Genomic DNA, 18,951 nt, shown 5'->3' on the forward strand with positions numbered 1-18,951 from the left:
TAATTGAAAATCTTATTCAAATAGTAGAAGCTATGGCAGCTGTAAACTGAGGACTTACAATGCACTAACATTATTTAAGATATTCAGACAAGCATACTGCTGCGTTTTAATATATTCATATGTATGTTGTATCACTATAAGATAGTGTAGATCATAAAATTGCACTCAAAATAATTTTAAAAATTATTTAAGCTTTTTGGAATTAAAATATTCTGGATATTAAGACTTTATAGGATGCACAATAATATAAAGAGAAATAACTTGAATTAATATATAAAGAACAGAAAGTTGTCAAAGAAAAGGGAACTTACCCTCTCTAATATTAACATGGCATTTTGAAAATCTCCATTATAATAGTAAGCTTCACCAAGTGAAACAAGAACGTCACTGTTATCTCTTAAATGAGTCTGAATGGAGGGGAAAAAGAAATAACTAACTTTAAACATTTGATCCAAACACATTACATTATAATAATAATGTCTTATTTAATGCACCAGTAAAACAAAAATCGTAATATATGCATTTTTTAACTGAGTTTCTCAAATTTGGCAGATAGCCTCGATAAAAGAAATATTTTAACAGTCCTTCTACAGCTGATTTCATTTTCATGTTACAAAGCACTGATACTTTATGAAATTTACATTAAATTTATATGATTTTATTCACCAAGTTTTAATTTTTAAACAACATTTAATAAAATAATACATAAAAGATATCAGAAAAAATGGCCGACTATCATGAGTATTTTATTCTCTTGTTTATTTAATAACTTAGAAGTTTAAGTAGTTAATAAAACTGAAGAGCATTTATTATTTGACTTTAAAGTAAACCCTCTTATTTTAAAGAAATCATAGAATAGAATTTGTCAACTTTAATTTGATTTTATAGCAAAATGAAAAGTGACAAATATATTACATATGCCAAGCTACACTATATAAAAATACAAATTAAAATCCAAAACTATGAATGACCAGATCATTCTCCATCTCAGAAGACAAGATGATATATTTTGGGGAAATAGGAGTACTTAATCTACAAGTGTACTTCATTTACAACTAAACATAGAATTTTCCATTTTCAAACACTCAAGTTTAGTTCACTCAAACACTCAAGTTTAGTTCAATTGAATGTTTTTGACTTTCAGTTATTTAAAAACAATAAGAAATGAAAAACATTTTTAATACATTAAGCAATAGTTTTTAATTAATAAAAGTTCTACACTAACTGAAACATTTTTCTATTCCACAGTATAATAGATTGTTTTCATCTTCGACCCAATATCTTAGGTTGCAAAGTTTTTTTTAATACATAGTATATAATTAATAATTATCGGTATATTTAATTGCCAATATATTTGTTACATGCTACATTTCAGGATTGTCACTTTTAAAGTAGATTAAAAAATTTCTGTATCTATCTTTAGCATCAAAGTGTAGTGTAAATCAGAAAGTAACACATTTACTATGCATGAAAGATACAAATATATAGACACAGATATTATAAAGTATGAAATAAAAATATAATAAATGGCTTTACGGATATTATTTGTCTTTATACAGTGGCATATCTATATAAAATGGCATCCATGGCAAGAAATTAAATTGCGTCCCCTTTAGAATATTTAAAAATACGTTTACCTCTTTTTAATTTGGTTTCAAGGATACCAAGTGCACCAACTAGTGCTCCCTGCCAATGGCATGCATTGCAAATGTTCTGCCTGCCATACCTAGATATGCCCCTGCCTTTATGGCAAGAAAATCATGTTATATTATATGTCAAATATGTTATATATATTTTGCTGCTATTAACACTGAATTTACACAAATGGCTTCACAGAAACTCTCTGTACTTACAGCAGAAAAACAACAAATTTGTTGCAACTAATTCACCTATCATCAACATTGAATTGAAGTCTCATTCACAAAATCAGCTATTTTCACTTTGCTGGTCAAGCGAAGATATGTTGATAGCTATTGTCCCACCATAGAAATGGGTTTTTCCATTAAGGCCACTTACTTTTTATAACAAATATAATTGAAAAGTGGTAATAGATCATAATTATGCATATCATACTAATTACTAAGCAATATTTAGATCTTTCCTGATAGAATATTTTGACTACGTGACAGTGCATGATAGGCACTACAGGTAAAATTATCTTGCAAATGCCAAATTATGGGGTGGCACATGATGTGTAAAAATGAGAAAAATTAATGAAAATAAGGGACAAAATGCATTATTTTTGTATGATACTTTATCATTTACAAATGTAAATTAAACAAAATAATGAAAATAAGGGACAAAATGCATTATTTTTGTTTGATACGTTAACATGCTTTTAATATAAAAGAATTATTGTAAGTTGGTTACAATGATATTATTACAGTAAACAATACTTTTAAATATTTTATTTATGTCACCTTCGTACAATCTACGCAATAACCGGGAAATTTATCACAAACTTTGCAGATATAAATAGCATCTTTTAGTTTTGCCTGGGAATAGCAACTTTTGCAATATCTTCCCATCTTCCTATCGTTTGAGTATATTCTAATTCAGCTGAATTAAACACAATGGCACAAAGGACAGGTTCTGCTTTCAATAAACACCTAACTACCGATAAATGAAAGTCATAAAGTGACATATTTTTAGTGGAATATTTGTCCTAGAAAAAGTGCCAGTTTGAAATCATTAATTACAAAATATGCACAAATACTTTGGAAGGCCATCTAATAGCTTTTCTCTCACATGGATAAGAGGCATGCATTTAATCTTGCTTACCAATACCTGCCATAAATTTATTCAGGGTTCGTATGCATTTCTGCACACGGAAATTAAGTTCTTTTAAGGACCATTAATGAAAAACATTAAGGACCTATGAGCGAATAGGAACTGAATAAATTCAATTAAAAATATTATCTATACCTGAACTTCACTTTTGTAATACATCCTAAAAATAAAATAGATCCGTAAGTAGGATGCATTATTATTAAACATGACTTAATTAACAAAATTATTATTAAGTCTGAGAATAAAATATATGAAATTTATCAAGGAGCATTATATATTTTACACTTATAAAAACTGAACATATTTGAAAGGAGATAAGTGACATTTTATTTACGTTTTACTAACAGTTAGTTTTATGTTGATATTATTTTATACCTCATTTTGTCACATACTTGCTCAGTCTAGAGCTTTAGTAAATAGTAAGCAGACTTTAAGCTGTTTAAGAGCTCTTCATAAGAAAAAATTAAATAATTTCGAAATGCTCATGTTTCACTTCCTACTCAAAAACTCGAGTATCCCACCATTTATATTAGAAATAGGAACAAATTATAATCCATGAACCCATTCAAAAGATAACCATAATTGTCAGCAAATCGCCAAAAATATTACTCCAAAATGTGAATTCACACTCAAAATGGCAGTCCTAAAAACAGACAGAAATTTCTGATGATTAAAATAAAAGACCTTCTGATGACTTTGGCCGAAATTAAGGATTTTTAAGGACCAAAAATCCATTCCAAAAAACGTAAGGACCGTACGAACCCTGTTTACTGTATTGTATAACAGGTTGTGGTTTTGATTTTATTTCACCTTTTTTGCTTATCGTTTCTACAACATCATTTTTGTATTTATTAGAAATGTAACTTACCTTTCCATTTGCCAATCATTATACCATTAGCACACTTTACTACAGTTTTGCCTTTCTTAATTTTTTCGCACTAACCTCTTCGGAAATGTCTTCCCGTTTTTTCTTATTGTCCCAGTAAAATACATTTTTTTATCTAGAAAATATTTTGTCAATTTATAGCTATTACAGCAACTGTCCATAAATACACTATGCCTAATACTTAGCATTTCTTTCAATAAATTCAGCACTATGTTTGGTGCATGCCCTTTCCTATCTAAATCATCTATCATGGCAGTATACACCATAAATTTGATAATAATACCATTAGGTTTTATAATCATATATATAACTTGAAACCATATTTATGACTTTTGTTTGGAATATACTACAGTACAAAGTCAGAAATCAAGACTCGTTGGGACTTCGGTGATTCCAGATTTGAGATTTTTCCGGATATTAGATTATCAGTTTAAATCTAGATGGCATGTAGAAATTATAAAATTAAAAATATGAAATCTAAATTTATGAAATAATGAAGTATTTATGATCTAAAGGGTGTCAAAATTTACAAACAAAAGCTTAATATTTATTTGTTTACCTTATTAAACATTTCTTTCAATGTAAATTGTTTAAGTTGCTTCATTTTTTGTGCTAATACAGTCAAAAGTCGTTAATCCGGACTCGTCGGGACTTTGGCGATTCCAGATTGTCGATTTTTCCGGATTATAGATCATCAGTTTAAATCTGGTATGATGGCATGCAGAAATTATAAAATTAAAAATACGAAACCGTAATTTATGAAATAAAGAACAATTATGATCTAAAGGGTATCAAAATTTACAAAAAAAAAAAAAAAAAAGAGCTTAATATTTATTTGTTTACTTTATTAAACATTTCTTTCAATGTAAGTTGTTTAAGTTGCTTCATTTTTTATGTGATAATACATTCTCTTTAATTCTATAAACAGGCATAATTTCTTGTTCAGTTACAAAGTTCCGCTGTTCAAGTCAATTGCTGTGTCGAGAATACCAACTAATTTGTCAATCGAAATTTTTTCGTTTTCAATAACCTCTGTCACTTTCTTCGCTATCGGAAGCGAATTATAATGACGAGGAATTTGATTAAAATCATATCAAAGACGGAGTACATCGAGATGAAATATTACATCTAGTAAGGAATTATAAGCCAAATAAAATAAAAACATCTGCCCTGAAGATAAGGATAGTGCTGACAGATCAACTTCCAATTCATTGCGTGCCGCGGCGTTAAAGATAAACAAATGTTAAAGTTTAGATAAACAAAGGATATGCCTTTATCCATTTTTTGCAGCAATTCCACTGTTTGTTTAATGGACTTCGAAACATACTTTCGCTTTGTAGATCCTTTGCATATTAGTAAATACATATCAGAAATTCTATTTGACATAATCGAAAGTTCAAGCTTACTTTTATAAAATTGCTCTAACAGCCTGCAAAAAATAATAAGCCGAATCCAATTCGAAGATTAAGGAAAAACGCAATCTGCAACATTAACTGAATTAGATAATTTTAGCTTAGCTTATACCGTCTGTTATACATTAAATGCGCATTCGTAAACGTATTTTGTGCACACGCACACGCATATTCGCAGCCGTAAGGGTCTTACGCGCATGCGTCGAGTTGACGCATGCGCAGAAAGTTTCTAGCTTTGAGGTCCGGATAATAGATTATTCCGGATTATGGGTGTCTGAACTAACGACTTTTGACTGTACTTTCTCTTTAATTCTGTAGACAGACATAATCTCTTATTCAGCTACATTGTTGAAGTCCTGTAATTGCTGTTTCGAGAATTCCAACTAACTTGTCAATCAGAATTTTTTCATTTTCAGTAACTTCTCTGTCATTTTCTTCACTATCAGTAGTGGTATTTTCTGGATCTAGAACCATACTACAAATTTTGCCATTCATTAATTGATTTATGATTGAAAAGCATTGTAATCACAATGAAAAACTTCTTTTATACCATCTTCATTTATTATCGCTTCTCCACATTTCTTTACAAAATCCGCTGATTAAGACATTTCACCTTTGTTTTGCAATATACGAAAACCTTTGAAATTAGCAGCTATCATCATCAAATTTAGCTATCTTTCACTATACATATTTGGCTATGCATCATGAGCTTGGTGACTAACAAGAAGTTGTTCCATTAAATTTTATCTTGCTTCTATCACGCACGGAGACAATTAAGCCTGAATTGTTTAGTTATTTATTATACTTATATCTATTTCTTGCATATGCTTAAGGCTTATCAGAGTTCTGAATAAATAAATTTCCACATATACTTAAGCCTTATCGAGGGCCAGTTCTAGATACCATACTGCCTGACGCAGTCTCTTGTGGGTCCTAAATTCTGCGACTCGATGCAGCCATACGAGCCCTGTCACTGGTTCTGGGTTTATGTGAACAACAAATCAGTTATTTTTAATTCAAATAGCCCTAAATGTAATCTTTGGGTCTATGAATATCATCATCAAAATTTATTTTTAAAAATTTTGGTAAATTTTTCCTCGTCAACATTTTTTAGCACATTTAATTTAAACCTGTAATCATCGCCAAGCATAATGTCAACATAAAAGGTTACCATGCTCCTTTATTATTCAGTTACTAACATAAAAAATTGTTTAGTCATCGCTACATGAGTCATTACTAGAGTTGTCATGTTTTGATAAAAATGCAGTGATGAAAGGGAAGTATAATAAATAATGATTCGCCAGGTTGGCATCAGATCAACGATGTACCTATGTGGAATGTTTCGGTTTGAGATTTGTCCCAAGCAGATACGCAGCAATAGAGCCAATACGCAGCAATGAGCCAAATTACTGATTGTGCAAATTTATGCTAAAATTATTGTTTCTTCAATTACAAGGTATTTTATTTAGTGTAGAAGTGAAATTAAGAATCGGGACTCTCCAGATGTTTTATTATGTGTGGAGGGGAGGGGGAATTAAATGTGCATGTATAAAGCCTACGAGAAAAAAGTTGTTAGTGGTTTTGGAGTCTGGATTTTAGATTATTCCAGATATTGGCCATCCGGATTTCGGATTTTGTACTGTATTAAAAATGAATTGTCCACACCACAATATCATCAACACATCTAAACTAATCTCTCTTGGCAATATATTCCAGCCAATCATGTGTTGAACAAAAATTCACTGTATTTTACACAGACGATCTTTTGGAAGTTCAGCATATTTCTCTGGGATTTTTGTGAAGTGCATCATCCTCAGTAATAAAAGAAAATGATTTTTGCTCATACTATATGAGAATACACTCAATACAAAAAAAGTATTGTTTTTCCAATAACCTTGAATATGGTTTATTCTTGTAGTTCCCATATGTAAAATTAATTCCACAAATACCAGTATTTCATCTTTACCTTCCAAACATTAATTCTAGAATGTTTCTTTGTTTCATGGCAACAAAGTACTTTATGGGCATATTCACTGGTTTGAACATTTACTTCATCAAAGATAGTTTGGTAAATATATGATGAAAGTAATCAGTTCAAATGTCACCTGAAACAAGTTGCAACAATGATTTTGTGAAAGAAAATTCTTCAGCTGCTGTGGGGTCATTTTCCCAAATTATATTTCCCATCACAGCAAAATCATGTTGCTTACTGCCCATCTTGCAACTTTTCCTCTTCAGAATATGATATATCATGGGTACCATAGGAAGGGAGGAATTCTTCATTGTTGTCATAAGAAACATGACTCAGGTACTTGTCTGTAAGCTCAGCCAACAAAACTGCACTTTCATCATCTGTTAGAGGTTTATTAAATTGAAATTCTGTTTTGGGGCATGAAAGCCCTACAGAACTATTGTCTTTACAACTCATATTACAAGATTTCTTTTAATAACAACTAAAAAGCTATAAATTTGAAATCACATATCTTTACAACTAGTTTCTAACTTTTATTCCACACCAATACCAGCAGGCACAACTAACATATAATGCAGACTGAAGCACAGAATAAATGTTGAGCAGCTCTTCAATGTGAACACACATGACTGGTTACTGAGCCATCACTCCACACCATGTGCTGGCCTGTGACTGGCCCTTTAGTATTCATGCCACATCGCGCATTGGTGCAAGATTGGCAGAGAAAGTGTTAATACTGATGTGAAAAAGAATTAATAATCTTATTTATTTATATTTTAAAATGTCATAATTTACTTTAAGGTAGGATATTTTTATAAATTTATATCAGCTATATATATTTATATTTCTTACTGAATATTGAACCATTACTGGTTCAAGATTTAACATTCCCAACACAGCCATAGACACATGACTGCACTGTAGCTATGCAACAATACAATTTATTAATATTCTAAGAGATATCTCTTTGCATGGCACATCAGTAATATACTATTAACAATACCAAAATATGCATTTAGTCACTCAGAGTTACTTTAACCCAACACTATTATTACGCAAAATCGGTTTTCAAAGCAAATTAGTACTTTTACACAAAAACAGCATTGTTCATTACCTTTAGTACGCTATAGATAAGCATTTACCAAAATAATTGTTAGTATACAATGACATATAAGTTATCTGATAAAATTTTTTTAAAAAATCTCATAAAAGGGATGTAGTTGTCATAGCTCTAGAAATTAGCACATACCATAAAATAAGAAATAGCTGCTGTAATAAAATAATACAGAAATCAGTTGATTGCTGCTATCCACTTATTCTATCAGTCCACACCAAATCTTATGAAATAATCCCAACACGTATACAAGTTTTATAAAAGAAAATTATTAATATTTAAGGGGGGAGAACAGAAAATATTTTATCCCCCCCCAAAAAAAAAACTAACAATGGTGCATTTAGATGTTATTTATTGTTGGATTAGTCCTTAACATAAAAATAGCACACTTTAACACATGGCCTACTACAACAACAATGATGCAATGCCTGCATTAGGATATTTGCAATCTAAGGCTGTACCTGTTGCACCAGCAGCGATGCAGGCCCAGCATTACTGATACACTACAATTTACACTATAGTATTATTTCTGTCGCCTTCTTAACGTGCCTTCGTAGTGTAGTGGTCTGCATGCTGGGTGCATATTCCAGAGGTCCATGGTTCAATTCCCAGTGAAGGCGATCCTCATTTTTCATCATGCCTGCTTCCAAAAGTACTTAATGTCTCTACAGTGGCGCCTGAACTAAAAGGGTGGTGGATGATCATTCTCCAGACCCAGAATTTGGTGATTGTGTCACCCAAAAACCCCAGTCACCCTTTAAAAGGAGGAGTATATAAGGTATTTCTCCCACCTTCTTAATGTGGTGGTCTGCACACAGGGCGCGTATTTCAGAGGTCCGTAGTGCAATTCCTGCTGAAGGCGTTGCTTATGTTTCATCACTCCTGCTTCCAAAAAAATACCTAATGTATCTACAGTATATTTAATTCACAACGTACTTTTACACATACTAATGAACACATAAATTAAATATAACTTCTATATTTGTCAAACTGCATAGAAATATGACTACAGAATATTAATGCAATAAACTATAGAATACTTTTATATGCTCAATAATAAAGTTTGTTTTATGCAATTTTGTTCTTATTAAAGACTTAAACTAATGCTCCTCCCTTTTTATGAGATAAATTTAAAAAAAATTTTTTGACCTCTGTTTACGATTTTTTGAAGAAAAGTATGACTAATGCTGTGAGACAGAAAAAAATATGATAGTCTAAATAGTCAGGTGTACTTATGTATTTCAAGCTCTGCACACCAGCCAGAGCAGATAACAAACCTTTAATATTGGGGCATGCAACAGGAGAAACTGAGTTCTGATAGATACAAATGATGATCTCTCTCTCCAACATCCTGTTGCATCTTCTACTACTAAATCTTTGGTAATGATGTAGTATGTGATCTACTGCTTCTAGTTAGTTATTTATTTCTTAGTTGGCACCACAACACTATTTTTAAATATAAATAAGAATACATAAATGAAAATTATTCTATAAAATTAATAACCTATTAAATTTTTAATTCCATAACATTTCTTATAATTTTACAAAACGAAAACAAGAATGGCACTTAAAAGGGTTGTTTTTAAGAATTAGTCTTTTACATTATGATTATTATGTAGCATACAAAAAATAGTCATCACTTCTATTAATGTATCTTCAACATGATCTGCAAAAAACTGTGGAAGCAATAATCTAACTAGAAGCAGTAGATCACATAATACATCATTATCAAACCTTTAAATCAATCAGCATCAGTTTGATTTAATTCATCATTACCTAATCTTGAATAACTCACTCAGTTATCTCAGTTCAAAAAAGTAATTACATCATTACGATCATCTCTAACTCTTATCAATACTATGTCATCACTTCTAAGCTTTACTCTTTCTTTTAAAGTTAGAAAGCAATACTTCACAGCAAAAGTATTATTCATGTTTACATCAGTTGCACATTTATCATATCATGTTCTTGTTTTTAGTCTTATTTAGCAAGCTTTATTACTCATTATCTAGGTATGCTCAAAACTTTTCTCCTCATAAATTAATCATAATTACTTGTTCTCTTTATATCATTTCGGTTTATAAGAAATTTTAGAGAAATGTCCTACTTTCATAAAATTGGAAAACATGTACAGTAAAAGCTCAATTATGTGGCATTCAACTAACCGAAAAGCTCACAAAAATGTATTTTTGCATTAAAAAAAAAATAATAATCTTGGATATATATAAAAAAAAATAATGTAAAATTAAGTAAATGAATGACTTGCAATTCCACTATAAAGCAAGAATAGGACTACAAGTCAAATTAAATAAAAAATGTTTCTAAGCATTTTAATTTAAGTGTTGATAATGTTTTGGTTTTATGTAAATCCAATTAATTCTCAATAAGTTGGTTTAATTATTGTAAAAAATGAAATATATGAACTGCTGTTTATCAGTTTTTAAATCACATTTTAAAAAATTCTGATCTGTACATCACGACTACCTTGTACAGAATATTAAATTATATGCATTTTGTGCTCCGTTTCATTTAAACTTATTTCTTCGAATTTCATTAGCGATATATTTCTTATTCAATTAATTCAGTTTTCAACTTATGGCAAGGCAAAAATACATAAAATCTCAAAATATCTTTATTAAAAATTGAAATATATAGAAAAACATAAGACACCAAATACAGTTAAAACAAGTTAATAAATTTTGCAATTAAAATTAGAGTTTCTGCAAAAACAAGCAGCTCGACCAGCAGGCAAGAAGGCAGATTTTTCGGTGTGCGAAACTTAAAGTTTACTTTTGGTTGCATTTGGCAAAAAATTACTGAAGGTGTGGAAACTGACTTAAATCCCTATTCTGCTAAGTTTCAAATGTAAACAAATATCACTGCTATGGTAAAAAAATTAGGCTTTGCCACACTTGAACAACTTTTATATAGTTGATAATTCTGCAACTATTGCACGCAGATTAGTTAAAAGCATACAAACCTTAACCAGAAGATAAGAACATCATAATTCGATCACTTTTAAAGCAAAAAAAAATTCACAATTTACCAACATATAAGAATAAAAAAACTGAGCTCATGGAGCCAAGTAACAGAGTGGGTATATATGCACTCTTTTGCAAAAAATCCTATAGCATAGGAGGGTTTGGTAAAACTATTGAAACTAGTCCTGTGAAAATTTGAAAATATAACGCTGACTTTTTAAATTTAGTTGTTTAAATGCAGCTAAGCTTAATTTTTCTTACCATAGCAGCCATGTTTGTTTACATTTGAAACTTAGCAGAATAGTAAATTAAGTCTTTAGTCTGCATCTTCAGTGTCTTTTTGCCAAGTGGGACTGAAAGAAAACTTTTAGTTTTGCGCACTGAAAAATCTGCCTTCTTGCCTGCTGGCTAAATTGCTTGTTTTTGTGGAGAAACTCTAATTTTAATTGTAAAAATGTTTTTTATACTGTTTTAACTGTATTTAGTGTTTTATGTTTTCTATGTCTTTCAATTTTTAATGAAACATTTTGAGTTTTTATTATTTTTGCCTTGCCGTGAACTGAGAATTAAATTAATTGAATGAGAAATATATCTCTAATGAAATTCAAGAAAATAAGTGTTTTGTATTAGCAGCAAATATTGTTGCCAGTCTGTCTTAGGCAGAGCAAAATGTTTACGAGTAGCGCATGTACATTAGGTAAGCGGTGCTGAATCTCATCAGTAAAAAACTGTTTCTTTTTCATTTAATTTCTTTTATATATTATTTTAGATTTATTATAATATTTGAATAGAACGTGTGGCAATGATAAGATAATTCTTCAGATTATTGTGTATTCTAAGTAATAAAATGAATAAGATGCAACACTGTTAAGTGAACCTAGTGCCACAGCGTTGCTATGGTAAATAAATATAGTGAATTTTAAAGAGTGTATTTATTCTATTGTGGTTTATGCACTACCAATGAAGTAGCTTAATTCAATTCAATAAGTTTAAATGAAGTGCAGGAAAAAATGTGTATCATTTAATATTCTGTACAAGGAAGTCATGTGGTATAATACATCAGATTTTTTTTAATAATGTTTTTCGAAAGCTATATCATCTTTCCTTGACATCAGTTTTCATAAACAGTAACAAGTGTTTCATAACAATGAATGTTTTTTCTATTTTGTGCCCAATCAGGGAAGAAAAAAATATCACAAATTGTAAAAAGGGCATATGTGTAAATTTTTTTAGAAATTACTGAGTTATGGAGGTAGGAGGGATGAATAACTAAAACATTAAAAAAGTGCTGAATTACTTGGACTCTCAGTTACATCAATCTCATAATTTTTTACTGTTGACTTCTGACATTCTTGTGAAGAGTATGGTAAATTTTTATTGCTCCTGTAAAATTTGACTTTTGTCACATAGACCCTTTTTACATCTACCAAATCAAATAAACAGCGATTTGTTCTTTTAAACTTCTATCTGACTGACTGGGGCGAATTTGGCAAGACTGGCGCCAATTTTTATGGTTGATAGAATTTTGAAGTCGAATATGATGTTTTACTTCGGTGCTTATGCCCTTTTTTTCTTTGGAAAATCTTGCACAGTTTAAATATAGACATTTAATAGTCAAATTGATAACAAATAAAATTACTCTTTTTATAATTTTAGACAGAAATTTTGGCTTTCATTTTGCTTTTCTACTGGGAATTGCACTTTTTATATTCTCATTTATCCAGAATTCGGCATTTCCTGAGTTTTCCAGATAGTCAAGCTTTTAGTATATTTAAAAAAAGATTACAGTGAACAACATTCTACATAAAAACTTTACTTTCATTAAAAATAATAATGGTGAAGCAAACCAATTAAACCTTCATATCTAGCTGCTTAAAAGTATTTATTGCTTGAGTAAGTTCTCGAGCATGCAGGTGGGAATGTGCTTTAACCCATAATGATAACCTAAAAAGAAAATTATAATTTAAACAAAAAGAGTCAACATCTTTTCTATAAACAGATATTAATATAACATACCATATAATATATAAAATACAAGATACCAGTTCTAATAGTAGAATTCAGTGTTGCATCATCATCTTCAAGTATACTAATATTTGCTACTTCACCTTTAGCTGGGTACAAGCAAATAACTTGCCAAATACTGTTTCGATCATTATCATTAACATAGCAAACATTTCCTGTCATTCTCTATGTGAGTTTCTAACATTCAATAATTGATTATTAAGTTTCTACGATGCTTAATTATGATGAAAATTTAGTTACCTCCAATGGATAGAAAAATCATACAATTTTTAAAAAAGGCATTTTGCTGAATAATATAGCTTGTATAAAAAATAATTAAATGGTGATGTATTTTGCAGATAACATTAGATTATGCAGTGCTTCTACTTGTTGCAGCAAAAAGAATATTTGTAACTGAACATGGTTCGAAACATCAAGATTAAACTTTTTAATGTTTCTGAGATTCATTTATTGTTGGTGCAAATTCTAAATGATATTAAAATCTTTTAGTTTCCTAACCACAATAAGAAAAGTACTAGCTTTTGTATTTCTGCATGAGTGTATTTACAAATGCTGCTTTGATGTTTGAATTAAATGCTTTTAGTTTCTACAGTCAGAAAGTGCCTTTTATACAATTTATGGTACTATTTCTCATTAAAACAGTATTTTCATTTCTGTATTTAAAATGAAATGAGTGAAAGCTGCTTTTGTTTTATTTTTTAAATTGGATTTTTTTCTAATATGACATCATGGAGACATTTCCATCCCTTAACACAGGACAGTGTAGTGTGCCATTGCTTAAAAAAAAAAAAAAAAAAAAATATCTTGGCATCATTTGCAACAAGCTAAGAGCAAAGTACCCAGTGTCCACCATAAGATTCCACAATTGAAAGAAGGCTAGGTGATAAACAATTTTTTTTTACTGTTTAATTTGGCCACAAGTGCTGCTGAATGCAGATCAAATGCTTCGATGATGCCTCATAAGAACATATAATGAAATTTTATTACTTACTTTATATATAAATTATGCATATTTTGAGGGTGCTAAAATATGCATACAGTATGCTTCTGTATCAAATGCCAAAAGATTTAAATTATTATAAATCAAACTTATTAGATCATAATTATAAATCTGATGAACAGAAAAATAGATAATCTGTCTTCTGGAGTGATTCTGGTGAAAGTTTTGTTCTAGCGAGTTTCTGCACTGGTGAGAGAAGCAAACATTTATTGTTACTTATCTGTGTGAGCATATGATGCAATGATTTCTTATAGTTTCCCATTTTTAAAATAAAATGTTTTTTCATGTCTGTTTTAGCTCACGTTTCTTCGGCTAGTCAAAATTTTCATGTTTGAAATATAGTGGTTTTCCATAGCAAATATTTTATGACGCTATTTTCAATCTACCATCAACTCTAATAGATGTTACTTCTTATTGTAAATAGTCTCCCTTGTAATTTTTTTTATTAATTAAAAAGTTTTTTAACGTATTTTATCAATTAAACCTTTGGAATAAGTTAAATAGTGCTTCCAAAAATTATTTCTCAAAGTAAGCAATTTTTTTTTTTTTTTACATATTTTCATGTAAAGTAAAGGAAAAAGATAACTAAATGCTAATTTTAACACATGCGATAGCTTAAGCAGCAATATAAAATAGTACCAAAAATTATAAAGTTGGGATGTTAACCTTTTTTTGTGTGTGTGTTAGATGCAAAATCGTGGCCTGCGAGATGATTTCTTTCGACTCCCATCTGTCCTGACGGAACGTCTTAAACAAAGGTGTGCCATCTCAAAAGGGTTAATGTATTTATTTGTGTTTCAGTAAATATGGTTTTTTTTTTTATTTTCTTGATTAATTTTTTAATTTATTTGTTCAATTTCTACACTTTTTCTAATTATTAGCTAATTGTATTGTTTTCTTTGCTGGGAAATTTTAAATTTTAAATGCTGCTTCCTTTCAGTCTGTAAAACAGAAACCTTGTTCTCATAAGCTGATAATTTTATCATTAAAGCTTTCACATTTTTTGAAGGTTGGAACAATTACAACATTACTCAGTAATATTACTTCCCTCAGTTCCACATAGTTATTGTTGACTTCAGGACCTTTCTTGTTGGTAATCATAGTAACCTATTTTTCATATCATCCTCATAATCAGATTCATTGAAACAATTGCAGCATATTCAAGCATTCTTAGTGCTAACAGTATCGACTGTTCAACATCCGTGCCTTCAATAGTTTCTCTCTGTAAACACTAAATACAAATATACTAAATACAAATTTAATTTAAAAGTATCCACAGCTATAACTTTCAAGTAAAAGAAATCTCTTTCTCTGAAACTAAGACCTGAAGCTTTCACACTGTGAAGCTCTGGTCAATTAGATGAGGGGATGAACCTAGTGATGTCATATAAGAAGAGGGTTCATATGCCATTGTTCTCTTCAAAGGGATGACCCAGCCCTTCTTTTTCTTTAGCCTTTTCATCTCAGCTCAGCCACACTTTATTGAGCCGCAAGGCGACCTCCTCAGGTGAAGCTTTTCTCATCCATCCAGAATTTGTAAAGGAATGGAATCCACTTCGCATCCATTCTTCTCACTGCTTTCGTACTTCATGTTTGAAAATTGTATCGATGGCTAGATCCAGTGGCTATAAAATTTTTTGGGCCCACTTGGTATCATTAGGACATCAGCGCTAAGCTCCTTTGCTTTGGATTTTATCGAATCCACTAAATAGGATCGCTTTGAATCCAGAATGATGAATTTCTGAGGTTTGAAAAAAAGGAAATTCCCTTTTTGATAAATTTTTTCTCAGCCAAAACAATATCACTTCTTCGCATATCTATCCTTTTACATTGATGAAACAAATGCCGCCTTTAGGAAAGTTTCCTTTTAGAACTGTTTTTCTTTTGAAAATTATAAAAGTAGTTAACTTTGGCTACACAACCTAAAACAAGAGTTAAAGAAGGCTTTTCACTTACAATAGTTAATGCAAAAACAGTGTTTTTATCTGCTGAATGAACAGTTCTGCTCAGAGGACAGTCAAAAGTAATGGGCACTTTATCCATATTAATTATTTGCCCTCAATTACAACTTTCTTAGATGTGTACTCCAAAAAAGCTACTTTTTTTTTTTTTGAGCCAGTCCATGGGAAGCTTCAATCCAACTGCTGTTTTGGTCCTGATAGATAATTTCTTACATTTCATGAGCCAAAAACACAAATTAGGTTTTCAACAATGTTTTTAATGCCTATTTCTACCTTTGCTAAAAGGCAAATTCTAACTGTTGACGCTGATAATCCCTTTACTCTCTACTACATTGTCCATTTCTATAAATAGTCTTCCAAAACAGGCTAGGCTACGGTGCCAGTCTAAGAAGATTTTCTATTCTTAGGAATTTTCTCTAATTCTTCTTATCCATCATCAAATGCATCTCTCATCAAACTTGAAGTTCTATAATCACAGCCCAATTTTCAATTTCTATTGCTTTCTTTACTGCTGAAAGCTTAAAAGCAGCTGTATAAATTTATCTTTGAATAGGAAGCATAATAACAATGATAATAAAAAATTCAACAAGCACACAAACAATAAAGAAACACTGCAACAAGTAAGCAATAAGCAAGACACAAAGCAATGATGCAGGTGTAAGAATGAACATGGAAAGGAGCAAAATAAAAGTTCATGTGGTCATTAGCAGAAGATGGACATCAGGAAATGCACACAAAATCATTGGTTCAGCAGTGTACATGCATTAGGCTATCTTTACAATGACTGCACATTACTGAAGTAAGCGAATTTTATGCAAGTTCGAAATACTCAATTGCCTTAGAGCAACCTGAGTGCTTATATCAGGCTAAAATGCTGCAGCAAATTCCACATTAACCATTTCACTTGTGTATAACTTATGACCTAAACTAGTGAAGCTTTACAGACAAAGGAAAAATAAAATTCTTTCAGATATACCGCAGACATAAATTCTCAACTTTTAAACACGTATATGCCACACTCATCTACCCTAAATTAAGGTGCTCAAAATAAGCATCACCAAATATGGATGTCATGGCATGATTAAAATTTTTTGCTGTCACCTAAATACTGGTGGTGCACCAGTTAACATCTTAATTATTTCATTTTTCACCAAAACTTAAAAGTAATTCTGTTATTTCTGTGGTAATTATTTTCATATTAATAATAAGTCTTTGATTTCTGAAACGTGCCATCATACTTTCTTTGAAAGTCAGTTTGATAATTTAAGGTAAAAAGGCAAAATTGTTTTGAAAAAAGGGCAAGTGAAGAACTTTCTCAGGTGAAAAAGAAGAGATGCAAAATTACATACAGAGTGATTCAAAAATATCTGGATAAAATATGAAAGCATGTAGAAGAGATAGAAATAAGCAATAATAAATTTTCCGTGCATAATAATAAATTTTGTAATAGAATGTGCATGCACAAATAGGACATTGAATGGTAGGTAAAAGCATTCTGCTGGCAAACTGTCAATTCTGTGAAAAGTTTCAGCAGTATGCATCAAGACATGAATGTAGAATTTGCTGACATGCGTTTCATTTATGGCTGCAGCAACTCAGAGAAGGTACAAAAAACGATTCCCAAGTCTTCCTTTGAGCAGCTACCCAAATGGCAAGTTCTGCATTTGTGTAGTGATGCATACTGTCCAAAATCTCAACCAGCAATGACATGTTACACCAGAAAAATGCTTTCATCTACAATTTTATGGCATCCTATATTACCTTAATGCATCATATCCACTAACACATTCCATTACAAAATCTGCTTATTTCAATCCCCTCTAATTGCCTTTACATTTTCTGCCAGATATTTTTTAATCATCCTGTACAACAGATACAGTTGTATGATGACAAAAAAATATTTAGGGGGAGATTACTACTGAGATTTGCCTGAAGTATTAAAACCAGTGGGTATAGGTTAGAATATCACAACACTATCATCAACAGTTTTCTTAAAAACAATTAACTGCATTAAGACACAATAACACGCCGAATAAATACTAATTCAGAAGTCAAACAACAAAAATCAGCGTTATATTTACAAAATTTTCACAGGACTAGTTTCGATGGTTTTACCGAACCACCATCTTCAGCTGCAAAACCGCAAATGAACAAGATAAGAAATAATGATTAGATAAGATAAGAAAGCCTGGACAAGAATAAGCAAGTGGCGCCATCTGTTGGCGAAACCAGAACTAAAACATAATTTCTCTAAAAGCCGAAGGCAAATTTGGATTGGAATTAGGATCGTTAACTAGAAAAGAAAGATTTTTATGAATGTGAAATGCCTCTAGAAAATCCACTTCTCCAATGGAAGATGTTTTTTGAACAATTTTAGCAGCAGAAAAATTGAAAGTGTGATTTCCGGACCAACAATGTTGAGCAACAGAAGACTTCTGTGTTTCCTTTTTTCTAACATATGCCTATGTTCTTTGATGCGAAATTTTAAGGCTCTCTTAGTTTGGCCAATGTAAATTAAACCACACTGGCAAGGAATCCTATAAATACCCCAGGAATTTATTCGGCGTGTTATTGTGTCTTAATTATAGAAGCCCCAAACAGGCTTATTTTTGCACGTGGTGTGGCCGCCATTTTGTGATTGTAGGAGTTTCGGTGAGTACTTTTTTGCAATTTTCAAGTTATGTTTATGTTTTGTACATTTGGATATTGTGCTTTGCTTGTCTGATTTCATGCATTTTGCTTACAAACGTTTTGTTTTCTATTCATTTCAGTGAGGGATTTTTCTGCTGTTTTGTGTGTTCTTTATTATT

The 18,951-nt window shown here is 30.8% G+C and overlaps 1 protein-coding gene across 3 annotated transcripts in view; it reads right to left on the bottom strand.

The window, feature by feature from the left end:
* Positions 1-18,951, bottom strand: part of APC7 (anaphase-promoting complex subunit 7) — a 109,965-nt gene that overhangs the window by 61,338 nt on the left and 29,676 nt on the right. For all 3 annotated transcript variants that reach the window (XM_085823730.1, XM_085823732.1, XM_085823731.1), the window contains exons 7-8: positions 13,012-13,099; positions 312-407 (exon numbers count right to left, since the gene is read on the bottom strand). In XM_085823730.1, coding sequence (XP_085679856.1) covers positions 312-407; positions 13,012-13,099 — 184 coding nt within the window. The remainder of the gene's footprint in view (positions 1-311; positions 408-13,011; positions 13,100-18,951) is intronic.

This window comes from Stegodyphus dumicola, chromosome 9 (genome assembly GCF_044657685.1).
Source record: "Stegodyphus dumicola isolate Sdum_Otavi_A_Nest chromosome 9, ASM4465768v1".
NCBI lineage: Eukaryota > Metazoa > Arthropoda > Arachnida > Araneae > Eresidae > Stegodyphus > Stegodyphus dumicola.